Raw genomic sequence first — 18,903 nt, forward strand, 5'->3', positions numbered from 1 at the left:
CCGCATTCCTCTGGTTTCCATAGGCAGGGGTGAAACGGGAGGCTGACATTTGACCTTTCTGCGCCCACAGGTTTGCCACTCGAGAGAGGAATGCGCTGCTGCTCTACAATGGGAGGTTCAACGAGAAGCATGACTTCATCGCCTTGGAGATCTCCGAGGAGCAGATCCAGCTGACCTTCTCTGCCGGTGAGGGGAGCCAGTTCATGTGGCCGACCACAGGATTACTCCTCACGCTCCTAACAATGGAGTGCGGAGCGCCTTTGTTACCTCGTCTGTCTGTCTGTAAATGTGCCGCAAGGTTGAGAGACATGCCCTTGTCCTCCACTGACGAGGAAGGAGAGTAGAAACAGTGTTTTGCGTTTGGACATGGATGGTGGATGGAGGCGAGGTGGGGTGAGGGGGCTCGACGACTGAAAAGCATGATTTGAATGGGGAGATGTGTGGACGGAGGAAGCAGCTGGCCAAAGAGCAGTGGAACACACTTCCTTTATCTACCTGTCCTCTTGTTTTTGTAACCTTCCCTCTCTCCCTGACCCTGGGCTGCGGCCCAAACAGTGGACCAGCGACGGCGCTCTTTAGGGCTGTCAGCAATCTTTTCCGGAGGAAAAGCAACTTGGACCACTTTCCCCTTGAGAGTGGGGGCGCTGCATGTGGTTGAGTGGCTGCTGTTCCATGATGCACGAATATGAAGTCTCTGGCCAGGCCAAATGGAATAGACAATCATAATCATTAGTTATTCATATTCCAAATCTATTTGATCGATCTAGCCTACATCCATGTTGTTCAGTGTTTTATCCAATGCTAATTTACAGGTCAGAGTTCAAAGTAGGAGAACAGTAGAAACATTCCAAGTCTAATGTTGACTCCATTGTTTTGCCAGATCACTCATAAACCAAGGACTGCAACCATTTTAAATCACTCAACAGTAAATGTTTGAGACCCGGAAAAAGCACATGGAGCAAAGACAGCAATTTGAACCACTGACGGCTGAAATCATTCAACTCTGTTCCACTGAGCATAATCCCATTGTCTGTGGAAGAGAGGAATTTTAATAAAAAAAAAGTAGATAATGGCATCACCCACAGGGGTCAAAGGTCAACTGCCCATCTCGTAGATAATTGCCGGGTTGGACGCAAACAGGCAGTGAGATTCCTGCCAGTGTGTCGACCCTCAGAGGGGCCTTTTTCTTGGAGGTATCGTCCACCTCAGACAATCATTAACCTCAATCACACCAGAGCTGTTTTGGTGACCACTCAGCTGGAACACTGCCGGATAATAAAGAACGGCTTGTTTACTGCCAAAACACACTGTTGTTCCTTACTTGTAAGAACGGGCCAAAGTTCTGGAATGTTTTTAAAATAATGTTTTTGAAGTCATTCCTGTTTTTTTCTTTCGTTTCCTGTCATGACTTTGGATGTCAGTCCAATAATTCAGAGTCCATTCAGATTTCCATTTGTAAGGGATATATAAAAAAAGAAAATATGTTGATGCTGATTTTGTTCCATATTCCTTTAGGAGAGACAAAAACAACTGTGTCTCCATTCATTCCTGGAGGGGTCAGTGATGGCCAGTGGCACGTTGTCCAGTTGCACTACTACAACAAGGTACAGAACCATTCACCTACAGTCCATATTCTTTGTTACTTATACAAATCATTATTAGTTAACGTGCAGTGCAACAGATCTATCATTACATTAGGTTTTGTCAAATATTTTGACAATTTTAGTTATTATAAGCTATTATAATTTTCACTTAGAGGAAGTCATTATACATTGATTGCAAGGTATAATTTTACAAGGTCAAATGATACCTATTACTGCTCTTCCCCATACTAGTTCTATTTAACTGTTTTTTTTCTTCTTCTATCTGTAATAGAAAACATGTTCCTTTTTGCATTAGCTGACTGTGTCACCTTTCATGACTTCAGGGAATGTATTTCTCCTTTAGACAAAGCGCCCACTTATATACCCTGATAATACATGTTGTGAAAAGTCGAACAAAGGCAAAACTAGTTTCGACTTACTGGTAGCTGTAAGGTACACTGGATGTTTGTTTTATTCTTGATGTACTCTTGTTATTCTGCTTGTTCCCATTGTATTCTCCAAAATGAGTTCTGGTATCATTTTCCATGGGAAGAGTTTTCGTTGACATACATGTTAGATGATTTACTTTATGTTAGCAGTTGGCACAAGATATTTTTGCAAGTCAGACAGGCCCGTTTTATTCGTATTCATCTTTACTATACTCAGTCAAGTAGAGTCATGGTTTGGTTATGTGACTGAATGCATGTGAAGAGGGTGCTTTGAGGGGAACAAAAGACCAGTGACAGATTTATGAGAGTAGGCCTCTTCATAACTTACCCAGAGAGACACGCCAACCGCTCCTACAAGCATTTGTTATTGTGACCATAGAAGTCGTCATTGGCTTTTAATGCATCACTGGGGATCCTACAAGGCGGTACAGGGATTAGGGGTCAGGGGTCAATCAATGGGGACACTCGAGGAGCCCTGCTTTTCCCCACCCTCTGTCGCCATGGGAACAGACACTCTGATCCCTGGTGTTTGCATCGTTCTAGCTTCCTCTCTTGTGTCCTTGATTGGGGCTGTCATATAAGACAATGTCAGATACTTGGAATGCCTGTTGTGGTGGTGAAATGTTTAAAATTCTTCTTGTTATGTGTGTTTATGTGAAACAGTGTTGTTTTGGCCTGTTTTGGGAAAGCAGGAAGTGGAAGAGGCTTTCCTAGTGGGGCTTTTGAAGTGAGTGAGTTGAAAGGATTTTGTAGTCCCCTCAAAAGATTCATCCATCCTGTCAGGGTGACCGTGTCTGTTTTGCATGGGACATTGCCATGGGAAACTCCTCGAGCGTGTGAGCCGTTGCTGAGTGTATATGTGTGTCTGTATGGGGACACAAACAAATCCATATTAGTATTGCAGAATTAGGACAGGGTTTTATTTGTAATCATATGCAGAGTTCTGATATGAAGTATTCAGAAGCATCCAGGCTAAAACTTTCCTTGGATGAGTCCGTCAAAGAAACGGCAGGTTGTTGGCTAGCTCTGACAAGTCTTCTTCTAAATGTGTATTCTCTTTTAGAATACCTGTTAATTGGCATGGATTGTCAGCACGGTCAAGTTTGAATCATAAGATGTGCTAAACGCCCAGCTGTCCTTCTGTTGAGCCCATTGTTAATGTAAAGCACCAAAGCTCCTCCCTCAGCTGCCAAGTTCATATTCAGATCCTCGAGAGACAAACAGACAATAGTCAGACCCCCTGTGGCGTTAATCTGGTGGCACAATGAGCCGTTTGGAGGGTCTCTCAGGGTGCCAGACGGCACACATCTATTGGGTCACACTTAGCCACATGTGCATATGCCCCTCTACTTTCTTCATGCAGAAGGTCCTCCATAAATGTAGGTCCTGCTCTAATTCCACTCCACAATTTAATCTCAATAAGGCCTTTTGTTGCACTTCATTAAACTCAAAAAACTGTGATATCCAATTGTCACAAAGGCTCAAGTTCTCATCACGTAACATCCTCATAATGCTATTTGCAAATATTCTGATTAGCATTTTAGTTTTGGTGATTTGAAATATTTGATCTGAACATAATGCTCAGACAAGTGAAAATATCAGGCTTTAATAAATAGGTTTAGAGAGAGGGGATATTTTGGAGATTGTGGGAAAGGCTTCTCCATCTCTTCTCTGTCTATTCCCCTTTCCTCTCTTTTCTACAAGTTCCCACCTGGGCTGGTTTGAGGCTTCTGCTTGTTCTGAAGTCTGTATGTCAAAGCTGGCACAACTGTTGAAATGGTTGTTTTGTTTTGAAGTCTGTTGACATGAGTGTAAGGGGTCATTCACATACATTGCAGCTGTTGCCAGTGACCTGGCTGAGCTCTGTTACCCTTAACTTGACCTTAGCAACCGAATACAAACAATCTGGTTGTTATGTCTGCGGCTCCAAACTAACCTTGAAAATATCCACTCATTTGTGTTTGCCTCCCCCAATTTGGCTATGTACTTTTGGGTTGGTATCTGGGAGTAATATCAATTATTTTAAAAAGTTTTACAAATTCCCAGGAATACCAAATAATACAAAAAGAATACATGACTTCAGGAAGTAAAGACTCAAGATGTTTTACGAGAGTTGACAATTTTATTGTTATAAATGAATCATTTTCAGTACTTTTTTCATCTTAAAAAGATAAAAGATGTTTCCTGTAAATAATATAATCATGAAGATATGTGCAGCTTACACATGGGAAGTGTTTTTCCCTCTCTTTTCCTAGAAATGCCATGCAAAGGCTTAGGGAAGAGAATTTATGATGATGTTTTGGGAACATGGAGAGAGAGAGGGGGGACTCCTTGTCCAATATGACTGTTAAGAAAGCTGAAAAACAGCAAGTTGTCGGTGCAGGTGTTGTATTAATGTCAGTATCTGACAGTGTTTTGAAGGCATTAAGTTACACAGAGCACCAGGGACTTAGATTTGGACAATTAATTGTGGTTCAGAGTTTGGCACGGAAGAATGCAGAATCACAAAGGCATGCCAGCGGAAGGTCGAAGGCTGCTCAAGAGACTCTTATTGTAAGTTGTGGAGGGTTTCGAGTTTCGGTTGATTACAGCAGCTGAAATGACTGAACACTGATCCTGTATCAGTTTTCCCGTTGACATGTTTCCTCCTCTGATACGTGTAGTTGAATCAGGATCAGAGTAAAGGGGTACTGCTGTGAATGGGCAGTTGGTCCTCTACAACCCAAAGGCCGTCCCTAACAAGACCCCAGGGAGGAGTTTGTGATTGCTGAAGAGGGCTTGGTGCCCAGCTGCTGTTAGATGGGATAGACTGAGGTGCTTTCAGATTTTGGTTGTTGCAATGAAGCTTATCTGTTAGTAAGCTTAACATGTCTAATTGTTGCCCTTCTGAACACTTCAAAGCACAGTTGCCAAGTCTGTCTTCAGAAGGATGAAATATGTGTCTTGTATAATACATTGGGATAACTTAATCTTTACTTTTTGGGGCTTGTAATGCCCCTATATAAACAGAAAACATGTTTCCATAATCTTCACCCACCAAACACAATTGCAGTGCAGGATAGATGCCCTTGTTCGCTTTAGAAATGTGACCTGCAAAATGTATGCTGAGATGTGCACACTGTACAATGGATCATAGGGCAATATATGTCCCAGAGCTATTTGTTATGTGAGACGACCTTCAGCCCCATTCACTATAACCCTCTAAGTACACACAGAGGTAAAACATGGATGAGGTAACAGGACCACACCATTATGTGATAGCGAGAGGCATGACAGCTTCTTGGGCTTTCTCTGTCAGAGCCCCTTAAAAAGATTAAGACTTTGGCATATAGCGTAGCTTTGAAATGCATCCCAACATCCCCGGGGGCGCACGATTGGGAAGTTAAACCCATGTACTGTATACATTACACATGTGATTCAGAAGATCACAGGTGCACATAGGGGGCCATTGTAGAGGGAGAGGATGCGAAAGTAGATCAAAGTTTATGCACCTCACAACATGTGTACTCTGACGGCAAATTATTTAATTACACTCATGCTGCAGTTCCTGATCTGAACTGGGTGCCTCTGAGATTGCTGTAAATCGAGAGATTTAGGAGGCATGTCAGCTTCCCTTTAGCAACAGAATTTTTTTTTGTTTCTCTTGTCCTAGAACCATGGTTTTCTTTTGGAGGGCAAAACTAGTATTTAATGTTAGTGTGTATCTTTTGGAGGGGGGATTAGCCATGTTTAACTCCACAGTGACATTTGTCTCTCGTTTTAAAGCCAGTAGACGTGTAGGATTTTTATTGCAGCTATCTCTTCTTTAAGAATCAACATCATTTGTGTTAAATGCAACATATTGTCTCACTGCTCTTGTTGAGGGATCAAAATGGTATAAATAAATGAAAACACCACACAGCACAAAAAGTTTAAAATGCCTCCATGAAAACCAAGCGTAGAACATGGCTTAGTGTGTTTGGCTTAGCACGCTTAGTGTTTGTTTTTGATCTCGTCTTTATTGTGAAGACAACCTAACATTTCATCATTCTTGCATATCTTGTGTAAGCTTGCTTCTTTTCAAGCATCCTGCTTTTGGTGTTCTTAAACTGATCCAGGTCATGCAAATATAGTTTTCATTCCCATTTACATCCATAGCCATGCTGTCAGCAGTGTTACGGACAAAGTAGTACTGATGTATTCCGTGATGGAATAGAATGCCACTCTTTCTAAGACTCTGGCATGTTGACTATCAATATCCCTTTTCATGTTAAATTGAAAGGCAGTCAGATATATTCAGTGGGAAAATACATGCACAATTAATTTCAGTGAGCGGATTAGAAAAGTATTTGCATGCATTAACACTTACAAGGCTGATGATGCAAAATTACCTGTGCTCTCCCCCCTGAATATCCCACCCCTGCCAAATCTCACCGTGCTAAAAACCAGGGAAAGTTCCCTACCCCTGGAACCTGGGCACACCCTGCCATGCCCCTCCAGGGTCATCCTCTCCGCTCTCGCTGCTCCCAAAGGAAGGAGATCAAAGGGAAGTTTCGGATCAAATATGCAGGAAGAACCATGACTGTTAAAAAAAAAGAAAAGTCAGTGGAAAATTGTGCAGGGTTGAAATAAGATTGGTGCTATCGGAGGGGTTTTGCCTGGTGGTGTTGGGTGGGGTGCAGGCGGTGGGCTCTTTGACGTGGCACGGCTCTCCCACTAGACTGTTTTTCTTCATGAGTGTCACATTGCCCTAATCCAATTAGGCCCCGAGTTGAAAAGGCCTTGCCTCCCTCTGAATAGTAAACAGCCATCTCACGCTGTGTTGGCGAGATTAGAGAGAAAATAGGTCTGTTATCTCCACCCAAACAAAGACACAGAACTTAGCTTAGTTACATTTGAAGAAGTGTTCACTGTTTTCCTTGAAGGCTAAAGTCTCCTCTGTATGCGAGGATTTAGTAAATACTGGGTTGGAAAGCATTAATGGTGTCAAACATTTTAGGACTTCGCTGTGGTAAAGAAAATTAACTGACACTCCAGATTCACTGTTAGTTAACTCATATTCCATAGAACAAAGTGCAAGTTTGAAACAATCCTTCATCTCGACCAAACAAACTCATAGCTCAGTCATTGAATATTGAAAATCACTACAGTGAATAACTAATTTGTCTTAAACTTCTAGAAATCCTTTGGAGTCATTTTGATTTTTCTCTTTTTTAGCCCAACATCGGACGACTCGGCACCCCCCATGGACCCTCAGGGGAGAAGGTGGCTGTGGTTGCTGTTGACAACTGTGACGTTGCCATGGCGGTGCGTTTTGGGGGGCAGATCGGAAACTACACCTGTGCCGCTCAGGGCACTCAGACTGGACAGAAGAAGTGAGTGTCCAGCTACTCAGATTTTTTATTATCTTACACCGATTAGTATGTGTATGTGATTCAAATGTCTTGGGTTGACAAGAAGACAAAAAGTTTGTGCTCTGCACATGTTGTAACTTCCTCCTACCAGTGCTTCACATCCATCACAACAACACCTGCACAGCACTGTCAGCGTACAGTGTTAGGAAGCACATCAGAGGTCCTTATTAGGGGGAGATGTGAGGGACCTTGTCGTTGGCAGCAGAAGTAAGCTCACAGGAACCTGAGCAGTAGAGAGGCACGCTAACTGGAGTCTGGCGTTGAATAGCTGATCATTACAGGAGATTACGCTGCTTTCAGCCCCTCCGCGTTCACTCAACTCCCTCCTCAGCTGCGCTAATCTCCCACAGATCTGCGCGCTGTTTGCTGTCAGACAGGCCTTTATGTGTTCTTACGATAGCATGCAATTCATCCCAAAAACACGTCATGGACAAGCCGCTAGTTGTTTCTCAGCCCCTAAAGCAGCATTTAGTTGAGGTTAGCAATTAGGTTATTTGAAAGAAATGAACGCTGCAAGAAAAGGTTGATGAAATATGTTGATGTGAGGCAGAACAATGGTTTAAAGGCTGGTTTATTGGTGTGGTTATTGGTGCACACCTCAATCAAACATTCAAATTGGCTGCTCAGTTGCAGGAAGAGTCATTGCATGCATGAGAGTGCTTGTAATGTGCATTTTATTAGGGCTGTAGAAGTTCTCTGAACTGTAGAAGAATTTTGAAGTGTTGCCCTTTCAGGTTGAACTCTTTCTTCCAAAGTATATACTTGGCTGAAATGAGTCGTGGCCTCTGTTCCCATAAAACAGTCTGGTTGCTCCCCTGTGGGTCCAAGTAAACATTCTGGCAGTAACAATGATTAAACCGAATAAGGTTGGTCTAATCATTTCTGATTCTATTCTGTAGCCCACAAACAACTATTTCTATTTATGGATCTTTGGACAATGGGTCTACTTTGAATCAAACCCTGTTTCTGATCAGGGCCAGCACATATGGGCTTTTATAGAAATCATAAGACTCCACACAACAGTGCCCTATTATATGCAAATAACTTTTCATAATTCACAACAGGGGTTATGCTGTAGCCCTTGAAATCCTAAGCTTTCTGACACAAGGTCATTTGTGTAAATGCTTTAGTCAAGCGGTGGTCTTAGTCCTGCATATTGCAGGTCATAAACACATAGCTGTTTATTATGTTACAAAGCTCTGTTGTGCAGTGTGCAGTGGGCTGGTCCTTACCTGCTCTGCTGGTCTGAGGTGCGTTCAAGTTCACAAACATGGGGGAACGTTTAGTATTCTGTTAGCCTTGAGTTTTTGGCGAACATTTGCTAACAATCGCAAAGAGTCTGAGGTGGTGGTGCACCGCGAACATACAGTGTAACTGGACGTGAGTTTGACAAACGCAACAACACAATTACTGTTTGAATGGAATGTCAACACCAAATCGTTCAAAGAAAACATGTTCACAGCGAACGTTCACCACTGTTTGCCAATTTTGAACGCACCTCTGGTCTGGTGTCTGCGCGTGCAGGTCTCTGGACCTGACAGGACCCCTGCTGCTGGGCGGCGTGCCCGACCTCCCAGAGGACTTCCCCGTGCGCAGCCGCGACTTCATAGGCTGCATGAGGAACCTGACCATCGACAGCAAGCCCATGGACATGGCCAGCTTCATCGCCAACAACGGCACCACCGCAGGTGGGACTCCTGAGGAAACAAACCCTCTGAATTGAACTGCAACATAAAGCTTCCCCATTACTCTGTACTACTACAGAAGTATTCCCTTAACTTAACTTAACTTTTATATAAAGCACAGTATTGTATTGATGTCCATTTTATGTGTATGTCAGTGCCCTGAGTATGAAAGCTGAATGACCTTAGCATCGTGCTCTACCATTAAAGCTGCAGCAACACTGGACTCTTCCTGTTCCATTGTCTTACAGGCTGCGATGCCAAACGAGACTTCTGCACCAGGAGCGCGTGTCAGAACGGGGGACTCTGCGTGAACAAGTGGAACACGTACTCCTGCAGCTGTCCGCTGGGCTACGGCGGAAAGAACTGTGAACACGGTGAGGACGCATGTTCGTGCATGTGTGTGTGTGCGCACGTGTGTGCGTGTGTGTTTTTTTAGACGGTGTAATTACTGCCAATTAAAACAAAGCACCTACCGGTCCTCCCCAAGGTAGTGATGCTGCCGGTGCAGCTGTTGTTAGTTTTAGTGTGGCTCCGAAGCTCAGTGTCTGCAGCACGGTGTGTGGACATGTTGTATGGGATGTCATTATCAGTGCACTACTGACTAATCCTGTTGACTGCAAATACTCGTGTAACAATCTCAAGCTATCTTGACAATCTCCTGTCAATGTTGACAGTTGTTTTTCTCTATGTCTTGGCAATAAACACACACACACACATGCACACACACACACACAGACACACACACACACACACACACACACACACACACACACACACACTTGCCTGTGTGGCCTGCAGGTTCCGTGTCTAGTGTCTGCTGTAACCTGAGCTCCGAGTGGGTCAAACCTGTTGGCCTGCAGGCCAGCTCTGAGCCAGAGCTCTTAACATACCTGTCAGGGAGCAGACATCTCCCATACAACAGCGTTGCTATTGTTGCTGCTGCTGCTGCTGTGCATGTGGAGTTGTTCGGGACGTGGAGCAGGAGAGAGGAGCCCACACAAGACATGCTGGAACCACAGCAGGCTTCTACCCTGCAGCGTGAACTCGCTCTCCGGGCACATAGTTTAGATTCCTCCTTAACACTTAAGATGCCTCCGTTTAACACTTGAGTTTAATTGTGACAGCAAATAATGGCTGTTGTGTTTAACAGCGCGGGGGGGGGGGGGGGCACAATTTGTCGATCTTTGCTGTCTGACAATGTGATTGATTCTCAGCAGCAGAAACTGGCCGGCCATGGAAATGCTGACTGCTCTTGTCAAAGTCTTCTTGGTTTCTCCTCTTTCAAGGGTGTTACTGTAGGCAAATTTAAGCAATGCACTTGCGGTATTGGCACTCACTTCTCCCCAAGAATATTGTGCCTGAGAAAAGCACAGAGTGGTTTAAACCCTATGTGGTTCACTGGTTAACCCACTTCGTTTGTGAAGCTCAAGGCACAGCTCTCTTGCAATTGTACTGTAAGTGGCTGAGTGTTGATTGCCTGTTTAAATCTCCACCCCCCCTCCCACAGTCATGCCCTCGCCTCAGCACTTTGACGGACACGCTCTGGTGTCGTGGACCGACCCGGACATCACCATCGCCGTGCCCTGGTACATGAGCCTGATGTTCCGCACCCGCAAGGGCACGGGCACCCTGGTGCAGGCCAACGCCGGGGACTTCTCCAAAATCATTCTGCTGGTAAGGGTGCACCGCATTCCTGCCCCCCCTCACCCCCCCTCACCCCTCCCCGGGGCCTTTCATCAAGCCTTATTTAGTCCCTCAGCACTTGTGATTTGCCTCGGGATCAGTGGTGATACAGTTACACAGATAGGAGCTCTCCTGTTGCACATACCATTCTCATGCTTTATCTCCCTCCTTCTCTCCCTCCTTCTCTCCCTCCTCTCCTCATCCTCAGATCAGCAACAGGCACGTCCGCTTCCAGGTCTTCCTGGGGGTGACGCGGGTGGCCCTGCTGGACCTGTCCAAGGTCCGGGTGAACGACGGGGAGTGGCATCACCTCCTCATGGAGCTGAAGAGCATCAAAGATGGGAAGGACATCAAATACATGGCTCTGGTGTCTCTAGACTACGGCATGTTTCAGGTACTCTCCTCAAAATAGAAAAGCACACCTCTCTACATCTGTGATATATTTTTACAATTTGTCATATGATGACGTAGAAGTTTCAGCTTTGGATAATACTGTTCAGTTTGATACACAATCACCATTCTGTAAATATTGTTGAATTATATAAAGCTGCCTCTGACTCCATACACAGACTGATATTATCTTAGGGTAGATAGCATTACTGTTTGTGCCTGTACCAAAAGTGATCTGTTTCTCACCAGAGGACCGTGGAGATTGGGAACGAGCTGCCAGGCCTGCGGCTGAAGAGTCTGTACGTAGGAGGCGTCCTCAAGAAAGACGGTTCCGTGCAGAACGGGTTCCACGGCTGCATACAGGTCTGTCCCATACAGAATGTTGACACTAACAAACTTAGCTAATTGCACAGTGTTTTTGAAACCCGAAAGACTGTACATCTGACTACAATTTGACAGAATCATGGCAGACAAACACAAGATACAAAAGATGAAAGCACTAAAAAACAGACAGCCATCACTGCCACATAGCTGCTGAAAGGAGAAGACTCCAAAATAAAAATAATCATACGGAGGGAAGGGGAATAAAAGGGATGGGTAGATCGCAGTGCAGATTAAGTATATGTTAGCGCGAACAGATGTGTTCAGAGATGAGAGGAGATGCCGTGAGATCAAGTCTAGGGCAGATTGGGCGTTGGAAGTGTTTACTTACTCTGAACACTCAAACACATCATTAGCATCATAAATACATCAGCAGTGGCGTTGGTCATAAATTTGCGGTGTGTGCACTCTTTCATTTTCATATGCATACACTACATGCGTATTGCGTATGCAAAGTTTCTGTCCTGTCTGGAGGTTGCTTCTCATGTCAGATGTTTCCTCTGCTGCTGTTTCACTGTTTCTTGCTGACTGTGCGATTCCCAGTGTTCTCACTGTTAGCTTTGGCAACTTCCACACGATATTCCCACCCAGTGTGTAGTTTTTGTCTCTCCATGCGCTTGGCTTTGGACGAAGATCATCAAATGAACATAATTGATTTTACCTCCCTGTGTTTTTATAGTGCAGCACATCCACCGGTCACTTCATTAACCCTTAGTTGATGTGTAACTGGGCGAGTAGCGAGATAGTGAGCGGTCACCTCCTCCCTCCCCTTGACCGCGTGCTCTATATTTGTCCCAGGGCGTGAGAATGGGAGAGACCGCCACCAACACGGCCAACATCAACATGCGCCAGGCCCTGAGGCTGCGCGTGGAGGAGGGCTGCGAGGTGCCCAACGCCTGCCTGGCATCCGTCTGCCCACTGCACAGCCGCTGCACGGACACCTGGGGTGCCCACTCCTGCGTCTGCCAACCAGGTAACCTCAACACACCTCAGCCTCCTCACCCTAAACACCCCACATAAGGGGTCAACATGTCTGAAACATAACATTATGGGTTTGTAGTCTGCAGTCTGTATTGATCATAATTACTATTATTGTATTATTATATTTTATATAGTTTATATAAAAATATATGTATATATATATAGTTTATATATTTTTTATAGTTTAGGTTCGTATACTAGCACAGATATGGGACTCTTAGGCATTCTTAGAGAGTTTGAAAACATCCACACAGAGATGAATATAGATCTGTGAGCCAGACTGGCATGGGAGCTCTGCCCACTCACTTCCCTGCTTAGTTTCACTCACATGCCGGAATGTTCCTGACTGGCGCTCTCTGCCCCTCCCTCCCCTCCCGTCCAGGCTACTTCGGGCGGGACTGTGTGGACGCGTGCCTGCTGAACCCCTGTGAGCACTCGTCCTCCTGCGTGCGCCGGCCCGGCAACCCCCGTGGCTACAGCTGCGAGTGCGGCCTGGACTCCTATGGCCAGTACTGCCAGAACAAGTAAGAGCCTCTCGCTCTCCTCTCCTCCTCTCTCCAGTGGTCAGCCAGCTGCTCTCCGACCGCTGGAGTCAGGCCAGGAGCCCCCCCCCTGCGTCTGCCAAGTCCCCACCAGAGAGAGAAAAGAGCCATCCTGCAAGAGGGAAAACTAGGAGAGGAGTGGAGCCATAGCACACGGCTCTACCTGTGCCTGTGACGTGGTTGTAGGGTTAGGTCATGCGGTGGGAAGAGTGAGAGATTGATGTCTTACAGACATCCGCCTGCTGGTATTTGTTGTGGTTTCGAGGGATGGATCCCCAGACCTTCCTCTCAATGCCCTGGGTCTAACCTCAATGCACCAGGGAGTCATGGGGCCTACATCCATGAAACTGGAGCACCACGGCTGGCCCTGAAAATATTACAGTTGTTTTCATTTTTCACACCAATTAACCTCCTGCACTTAAGCGAGTTCTATAGTATTTGTGTAGCTTTGATGTAAGCTAATAATATAGCGGCTGGATCTCTTGGATCGAACTCGGCATACTTGAGGAGTTTTCTGATGATCTCCACATGGCCATCAACTGTACTTTTACCGTCAGGCTGCTTTTGATTTGTGGAGGAATGTTAACTCGGCGCTGAGTGGGAGAGAGCACTCCGGTCGGAGTTCCCGCGGACAGTTACTGCGCGGCGTGAGTTGGCAAGGCTTGTGTTAAAATGCACATCTCGGCAGAGTAACACCCCCATTGTGTGATTCCAGTCCAACACTGACCTCAGCTTCGCCGTGTAAGGATTTATGAGCACTTTTGAGTTTCAGTTGCGCTGTGCTCGTTTTCTCTCTCTTTCTCCGACGGAGCATAGAGTTCATGTCTGCCAGACGGACTGCTCACACAAAATAACTTTTTTTGGCTTAAATGACTGAAGAATCTCCACAGTTGTAGGATTGTATGAAGATTTATGGATCAATGGAAGGATGGAATTGTGTAAGCTAATGCATTTGTGCATTTGTATGTCTGTGCGACGGAGCATGGAACTTAATGTGTGCGTGTGTGTGCGTGTGTGTGCGTGTGTGTGCGTGTGTGTGTGTGTGTGTGTGTGTGTGTGTGTGTGTGTGTGTGTGTGTGTGTGTGTGTGTGTGTGTGTGTGTGTGTGTGTGTGTGTGTGTGTGTGTGTGCGCGTGCATGCTTGTGTGCGTGTGTGTGTGTGTGTGTGTGTGTGTGTGTGTGTGTGTGCTGAACATCCCAAACAGAGCAGAGCAGCCGTGTGCCCGTGGCTGGTGGGGTTACCCCGTGTGCGGCCCATGCAAGTGTGACGGCAGCAAAGGATTCAACCGAGACTGCAACAAAACCACCGGGGAGTGCCGCTGTAAGGTACGTCCAGCAGAGCCCCTCTGGCCTCATCACCACAACACAGTGACGAGACTGACCAGACGCTATTGGGAGATGGACATGGGGTGGAATTGGGAAATGACCCGGGTAGGACTTGAATCCGGGTCCCTGTGGGCAGTGGGCACTTGGGTCTGTATGTGGTACGGGCACTGTAGCCAGTTGCGCCATAGTGTCCCCCATTACTTACAGTAACACTACATGACATGTTGTGAAGCCGCTCTGCTGACCTGCCTCATCTCCTGCAGGATAACTATTATCGGCAGCCGGGCAGCGACACCTGTTTCCCCTGCGACTGCTTCCCTCTGGGAGCGCACACGCGCACCTGTGAGCCGCTCACGGGGCAGTGCGCCTGCAAGACGGGCGTGGTGGGCCGCCAGTGCAACCGCTGTGACAACCCCTTCGCCGAGGTGACCCCCAACGGATGCGTGGGTACGTGTGTTCCTAGGCACTGAGGACATGGTTTGCTCAAAATGTCATCATGTCTCATATTCAGCTCACGTCAATCTCACATCTCAATTTTATTTTTTTTAACTGTACATTTTGCCTTATGTCAAATAAAGGCACCGCATTTCTGGATTTCTTCACAACATTATAAAGCCAGTCACCCTTTAATGTGATAACTGCTGTACAGGCCTAAACCAGTACTAAACGTGGCCCATCTAATGTGAGATGGAATAGGACTCAAAGAGAAGCTGGTACTGATTAAACAGAAATTATTAAAAAACTGGCCAGTTATATTTTCCTGTGTGACAGAACTACAATTAGATTTGCAATTATAGTCATGAATCATACTCTAGATGTTTGATACATGATTTTAAATGATTTAAAAATAATCTAAAATGTTTTTTTGTTGGTTTGGTTGGTTGCTTGGTTGGTTTTGATTAACAGATAGTGTTTCTTCTTGCTCAGCCAGCAAGGGGTGGTTTCTTGTTGCTCAGCCACATGGGGAACATCTCTTTGTTGCTTCTGGTTGCTATAATTAATCCTTAATGTGTTGTTACCCAGCAGCATGTTAATGAGATATCACCAGAAAGGTCACAGAAATGATTACAAACAGTTGCCCTGTACATTCCTGTTGGTTAGTAATCCTGAGGCGCACACCATAGCTGCTCTTGTGTTCCCTCAAAACGCAGGCGTGTTTTTTCGAAGACCTCTGCTCCATATTACTCCCGGGCGCTCAGCATGACACAACATGCAGGCCGTGCTCTCCTCACTGCGGCTTTAGATAATTGTGCGCTAGAGGCTTTCATGTTACAAGTGTGCTGTTGTGTAAGGACTGGGAAGGATTACCACTAGCATAACTGAGGGCCTTTTTTGTTGCCTCGTAATAGGGTCGAATCACCGAGAGTCCAAACTGTTAGGCTCATTAGCGATGCTGAACTGACTGTGAACTCTCCCCAACGTTTCTCTTGCACCCCCAGTGGTTTACGACGGGTGCCCCAAGGCCTTCGACGCAGGCATCTGGTGGCCCAAGACGGCGTTCGGCCGCCCCGTCGCCATAAATTGCCCCAAAGGATCCACAGGTTGGTTAAAAAGTCTCCAAAGATGCACATGCCAAAGGGGCTTTGTCGATTGTTGTTCATAAATCTGCAGATTACGGTTAATACTTTAATTTGTTGGCTTTGTGGTTGCCATAGGGACGGCTATCCGGCACTGCAGCGATGAGAAGGGATGGCTGCCGCCACAGCTCTTCAACTGCACCTCTACGTCATTCGTCCGGCTCAAGAAAGAGGTCACTATCTCTGACTGTTTCACGTCTGGCTCTCAGTTTAGGTTTTGTTTCTCATGGTCTCACTCACATACTGTACTTAGGCAGAGACGTGGGAGTAGTAGGAAAGCAGTTCCTTAAATTCACCCTGACTGCAGAATGCCTCAAAGTACAATGTAACAACACTACTGAATTAGTACACACTAATGAAGTCCTGGCCAGCTCTCCTGATGTAGAATCTGTTCCCAAGCAGAACGAGGAGCTGCGGGGGAACGTGTCCATGCTGGACGCTGAGAGGTCCAGGAGCCTCGCTGACCAGCTGCGCTCCGCCACCGACCACACCCCGCACCTCTACGGCAACGACGTGAAGATGGCCTACCAGCTCCTGGCCCTGGTGCTGCAGAGGGAGAGCCAACAGCAGGGCTTTGAGCTGACCGCCACACACGACACGCTCTTCAACGAGGTACACACCGCTCCGCAAAGCCCTGCCCTCAGCTCGCCTTTAAATGCTTAAAGGTGCTGTTTGTGATTTTGATGAAGGGCTGTTGATATTTGAATTTGAATTACGCCCTCACCTTCAGTGGTCCTCGTGTTGATTGGTTGTTTCCCATTTACATTGTTAGGATGATGAACAAAACTTTGAGAGGTTTTTTTTTGAGAAATAGACAATAGAATAGATGCATTGGACAAAGGAGTCTACTAAATAACAATAGCCATAACCATAACCATAGAAACATACACCAAGAGGACCACTGGCTGCAGTTCACTAAATTGAATCAAATGTGTATTGCATTCAAATGGTGCTCGGTGACTTTAATGATGTCAGCTGAGGTAGCCAAATCAAGCGTTACCTTTCAGATCCCATAAACTGAACCCTTTCAAATCCTTTCCTTCTCTGGGATGGAATGAGGGATTTCTAAAGAGGCATTTGATTGGCTTCACAGAGTTCTACAATGCTAACTAAGTCAATATTGTCAAAATAGACCCCTATGACTCTAACGCCTGACTGACCCGCATTGTTTTGGATTACAATTAAACTTTCTAAATACCTAGTTAGCTCAAAGATGCTAATAGCCCAATAGCCAAATCCTGACTTAACTGGTTGGGGAGCACCAGTAAGTGATTTGCTCCCACATCTCTGTGAAAAGAAGTTCAGAGTTGGAAAGGATATTAGGTGTAAGTATCACGGACCATCTGATAAGCCTGTTCACAAGGAGCCCTTGAGCACAAAGCCACATGGGTCATGACCAAAGCTTTCACCACAGATCTTGGTCAAGTAGAGGTTTAAAGTATTGAAGGGAACCAGAAAATGTTGTGAATGATGATCTGTCATTTTGCCTTCCTCATGGTTTTCTCTACTTCAGTTGTGAATGAAGAGCCCAAATGTGGTAGTTTAGGAAGAATGCCAAGCCAGACAACCATATACAGTATGGCCAAATTGGAGAATGAGAATCATGACTATTACTTAATTAATTTAATCACTTTCCCAGAATGTCTTCAAAGCTGGCAGCGCCATTCTTGACCCGGTTAACAAAGAGCTTTGGGATCAGATCCAACACTTTGAGGGGGGCTCCGCTCTTCTGCTGCGCGGCTACGAGGAGTACGCCAACACCATGGCCCTGAACATGAAGAAGACCTACCTGAAGCCCTTCACTGTGGTGACTGAAAACATGAGTAAGTCATGAAGGGCTAGTTTTCTGCATATCATCTAGCAACAGTAGTGTTTTTGCTGACGTGTGGACAGTGGCATAAAGGTTTAATTTTTCCCCTCCATGCTTATCCTTAGACAACACGTGCTAAATGATATTTGTAAGTGAAAGAACATCTTGTGGCTTTGCTCTCCTCTGTGGGTGTAGTTGTGTCTGTGGACTATGTGGATGCCTCTGGCTCAGACGTGAGGAAGATGCCTCGTTTCCATGAGATTCACGAGGCCTACTCTAGAGAGCTGGAGTCCTCTGTCCTCTTCCCAGACCTGTCCCCCAGACCAGCCGAGCTCAAAGGTAACACACTGGACCCTCCCTGGACTCCCTGGACTCTCCCACAAGCTAATGTGTACTGCTCAGACCATGTCCTCTCCCTGTACTCTTCCACAAGCTAAAATCTGCCATGTACGCTGCTCAGGTGATGGACTGTCATAGGTCTTTACTCTTTTGCTCTGTGTTGCTGTGATCCATGCTTTTAGTCACTGAAGAGCCTCCTCTAGAGACCAGCCCCGGTCAGGACAAGATGGAGCACACAGCCCAAACAGAGTCTCCCGATGCGATTGTGCCATCGGCGAAAAAAAGACGCCACACCGAGATGGAGGACCCTCCACTTGTTGCCGTGGTGATCGTCCACAAATCGCTCGGCCAGCTCTTGCCGGAGAGCTACGACACCGATCGCCGGAGTTTGAGGTACGGCGCCGCGCACCCTCACATCATACTCCCCAAATACCCACACAACTGAAGATAAAAATAACACGTGGCACTGAATGTATATCCTGTGTCCTGGAGCCTGATCATCTACAGCACATCATTAAGAAACTCCATAGGCTTTGCCAAACATTGAGTCATCTCCCTTCATAATATCTTAGACATTGTTTTCATTATGGGTTCAGTCTTTATTGCCTACTTACTTTGCAGATTCATGCCGGAAAAAAAAGTTCAGTTGCGTGTGAGCCTAGTGTGGGACCAGATTATGCCACCAACCAAGTGTAACCCATACCCTGCCAGGCGGTCCACATGACGTATAAACACTCCAAGAGTGATGTCCGAAAAGAATCCCAT

The 18,903-nt window shown here is 45.9% G+C and overlaps 1 protein-coding gene across 1 annotated transcript in view; it reads left to right on the forward strand.

Annotated features, from left to right (window-relative positions):
* Nucleotides 1-18,903, forward strand: part of celsr1b (cadherin EGF LAG seven-pass G-type receptor 1b) — a 46,132-nt gene that overhangs the window by 17,318 nt on the left and 9,911 nt on the right. Inside the window, exons 4-21 of the mRNA XM_062547891.1 lie at nt 71-186; nt 1,516-1,604; nt 7,229-7,386; nt 8,950-9,113; nt 9,359-9,484; nt 10,618-10,784; nt 11,002-11,187; nt 11,433-11,546; nt 12,363-12,537; nt 12,928-13,069; nt 14,292-14,412; nt 14,676-14,859; nt 15,852-15,953; nt 16,068-16,162; nt 16,392-16,601; nt 17,629-17,812; nt 17,995-18,138; nt 18,321-18,531. Coding sequence (XP_062403875.1) covers nt 71-186; nt 1,516-1,604; nt 7,229-7,386; nt 8,950-9,113; nt 9,359-9,484; nt 10,618-10,784; nt 11,002-11,187; nt 11,433-11,546; nt 12,363-12,537; nt 12,928-13,069; nt 14,292-14,412; nt 14,676-14,859; nt 15,852-15,953; nt 16,068-16,162; nt 16,392-16,601; nt 17,629-17,812; nt 17,995-18,138; nt 18,321-18,531 — 2,688 coding nt within the window. The remainder of the gene's footprint in view (nt 1-70; nt 187-1,515; nt 1,605-7,228; nt 7,387-8,949; nt 9,114-9,358; nt 9,485-10,617; nt 10,785-11,001; nt 11,188-11,432; nt 11,547-12,362; nt 12,538-12,927; nt 13,070-14,291; nt 14,413-14,675; nt 14,860-15,851; nt 15,954-16,067; nt 16,163-16,391; nt 16,602-17,628; nt 17,813-17,994; nt 18,139-18,320; nt 18,532-18,903) is intronic.

Source organism: Sardina pilchardus, chromosome 10 (genome assembly GCF_963854185.1).
Source record: "Sardina pilchardus chromosome 10, fSarPil1.1, whole genome shotgun sequence".
In the NCBI taxonomy this organism is placed as follows: domain Eukaryota; kingdom Metazoa; phylum Chordata; class Actinopteri; order Clupeiformes; family Clupeidae; genus Sardina; species Sardina pilchardus.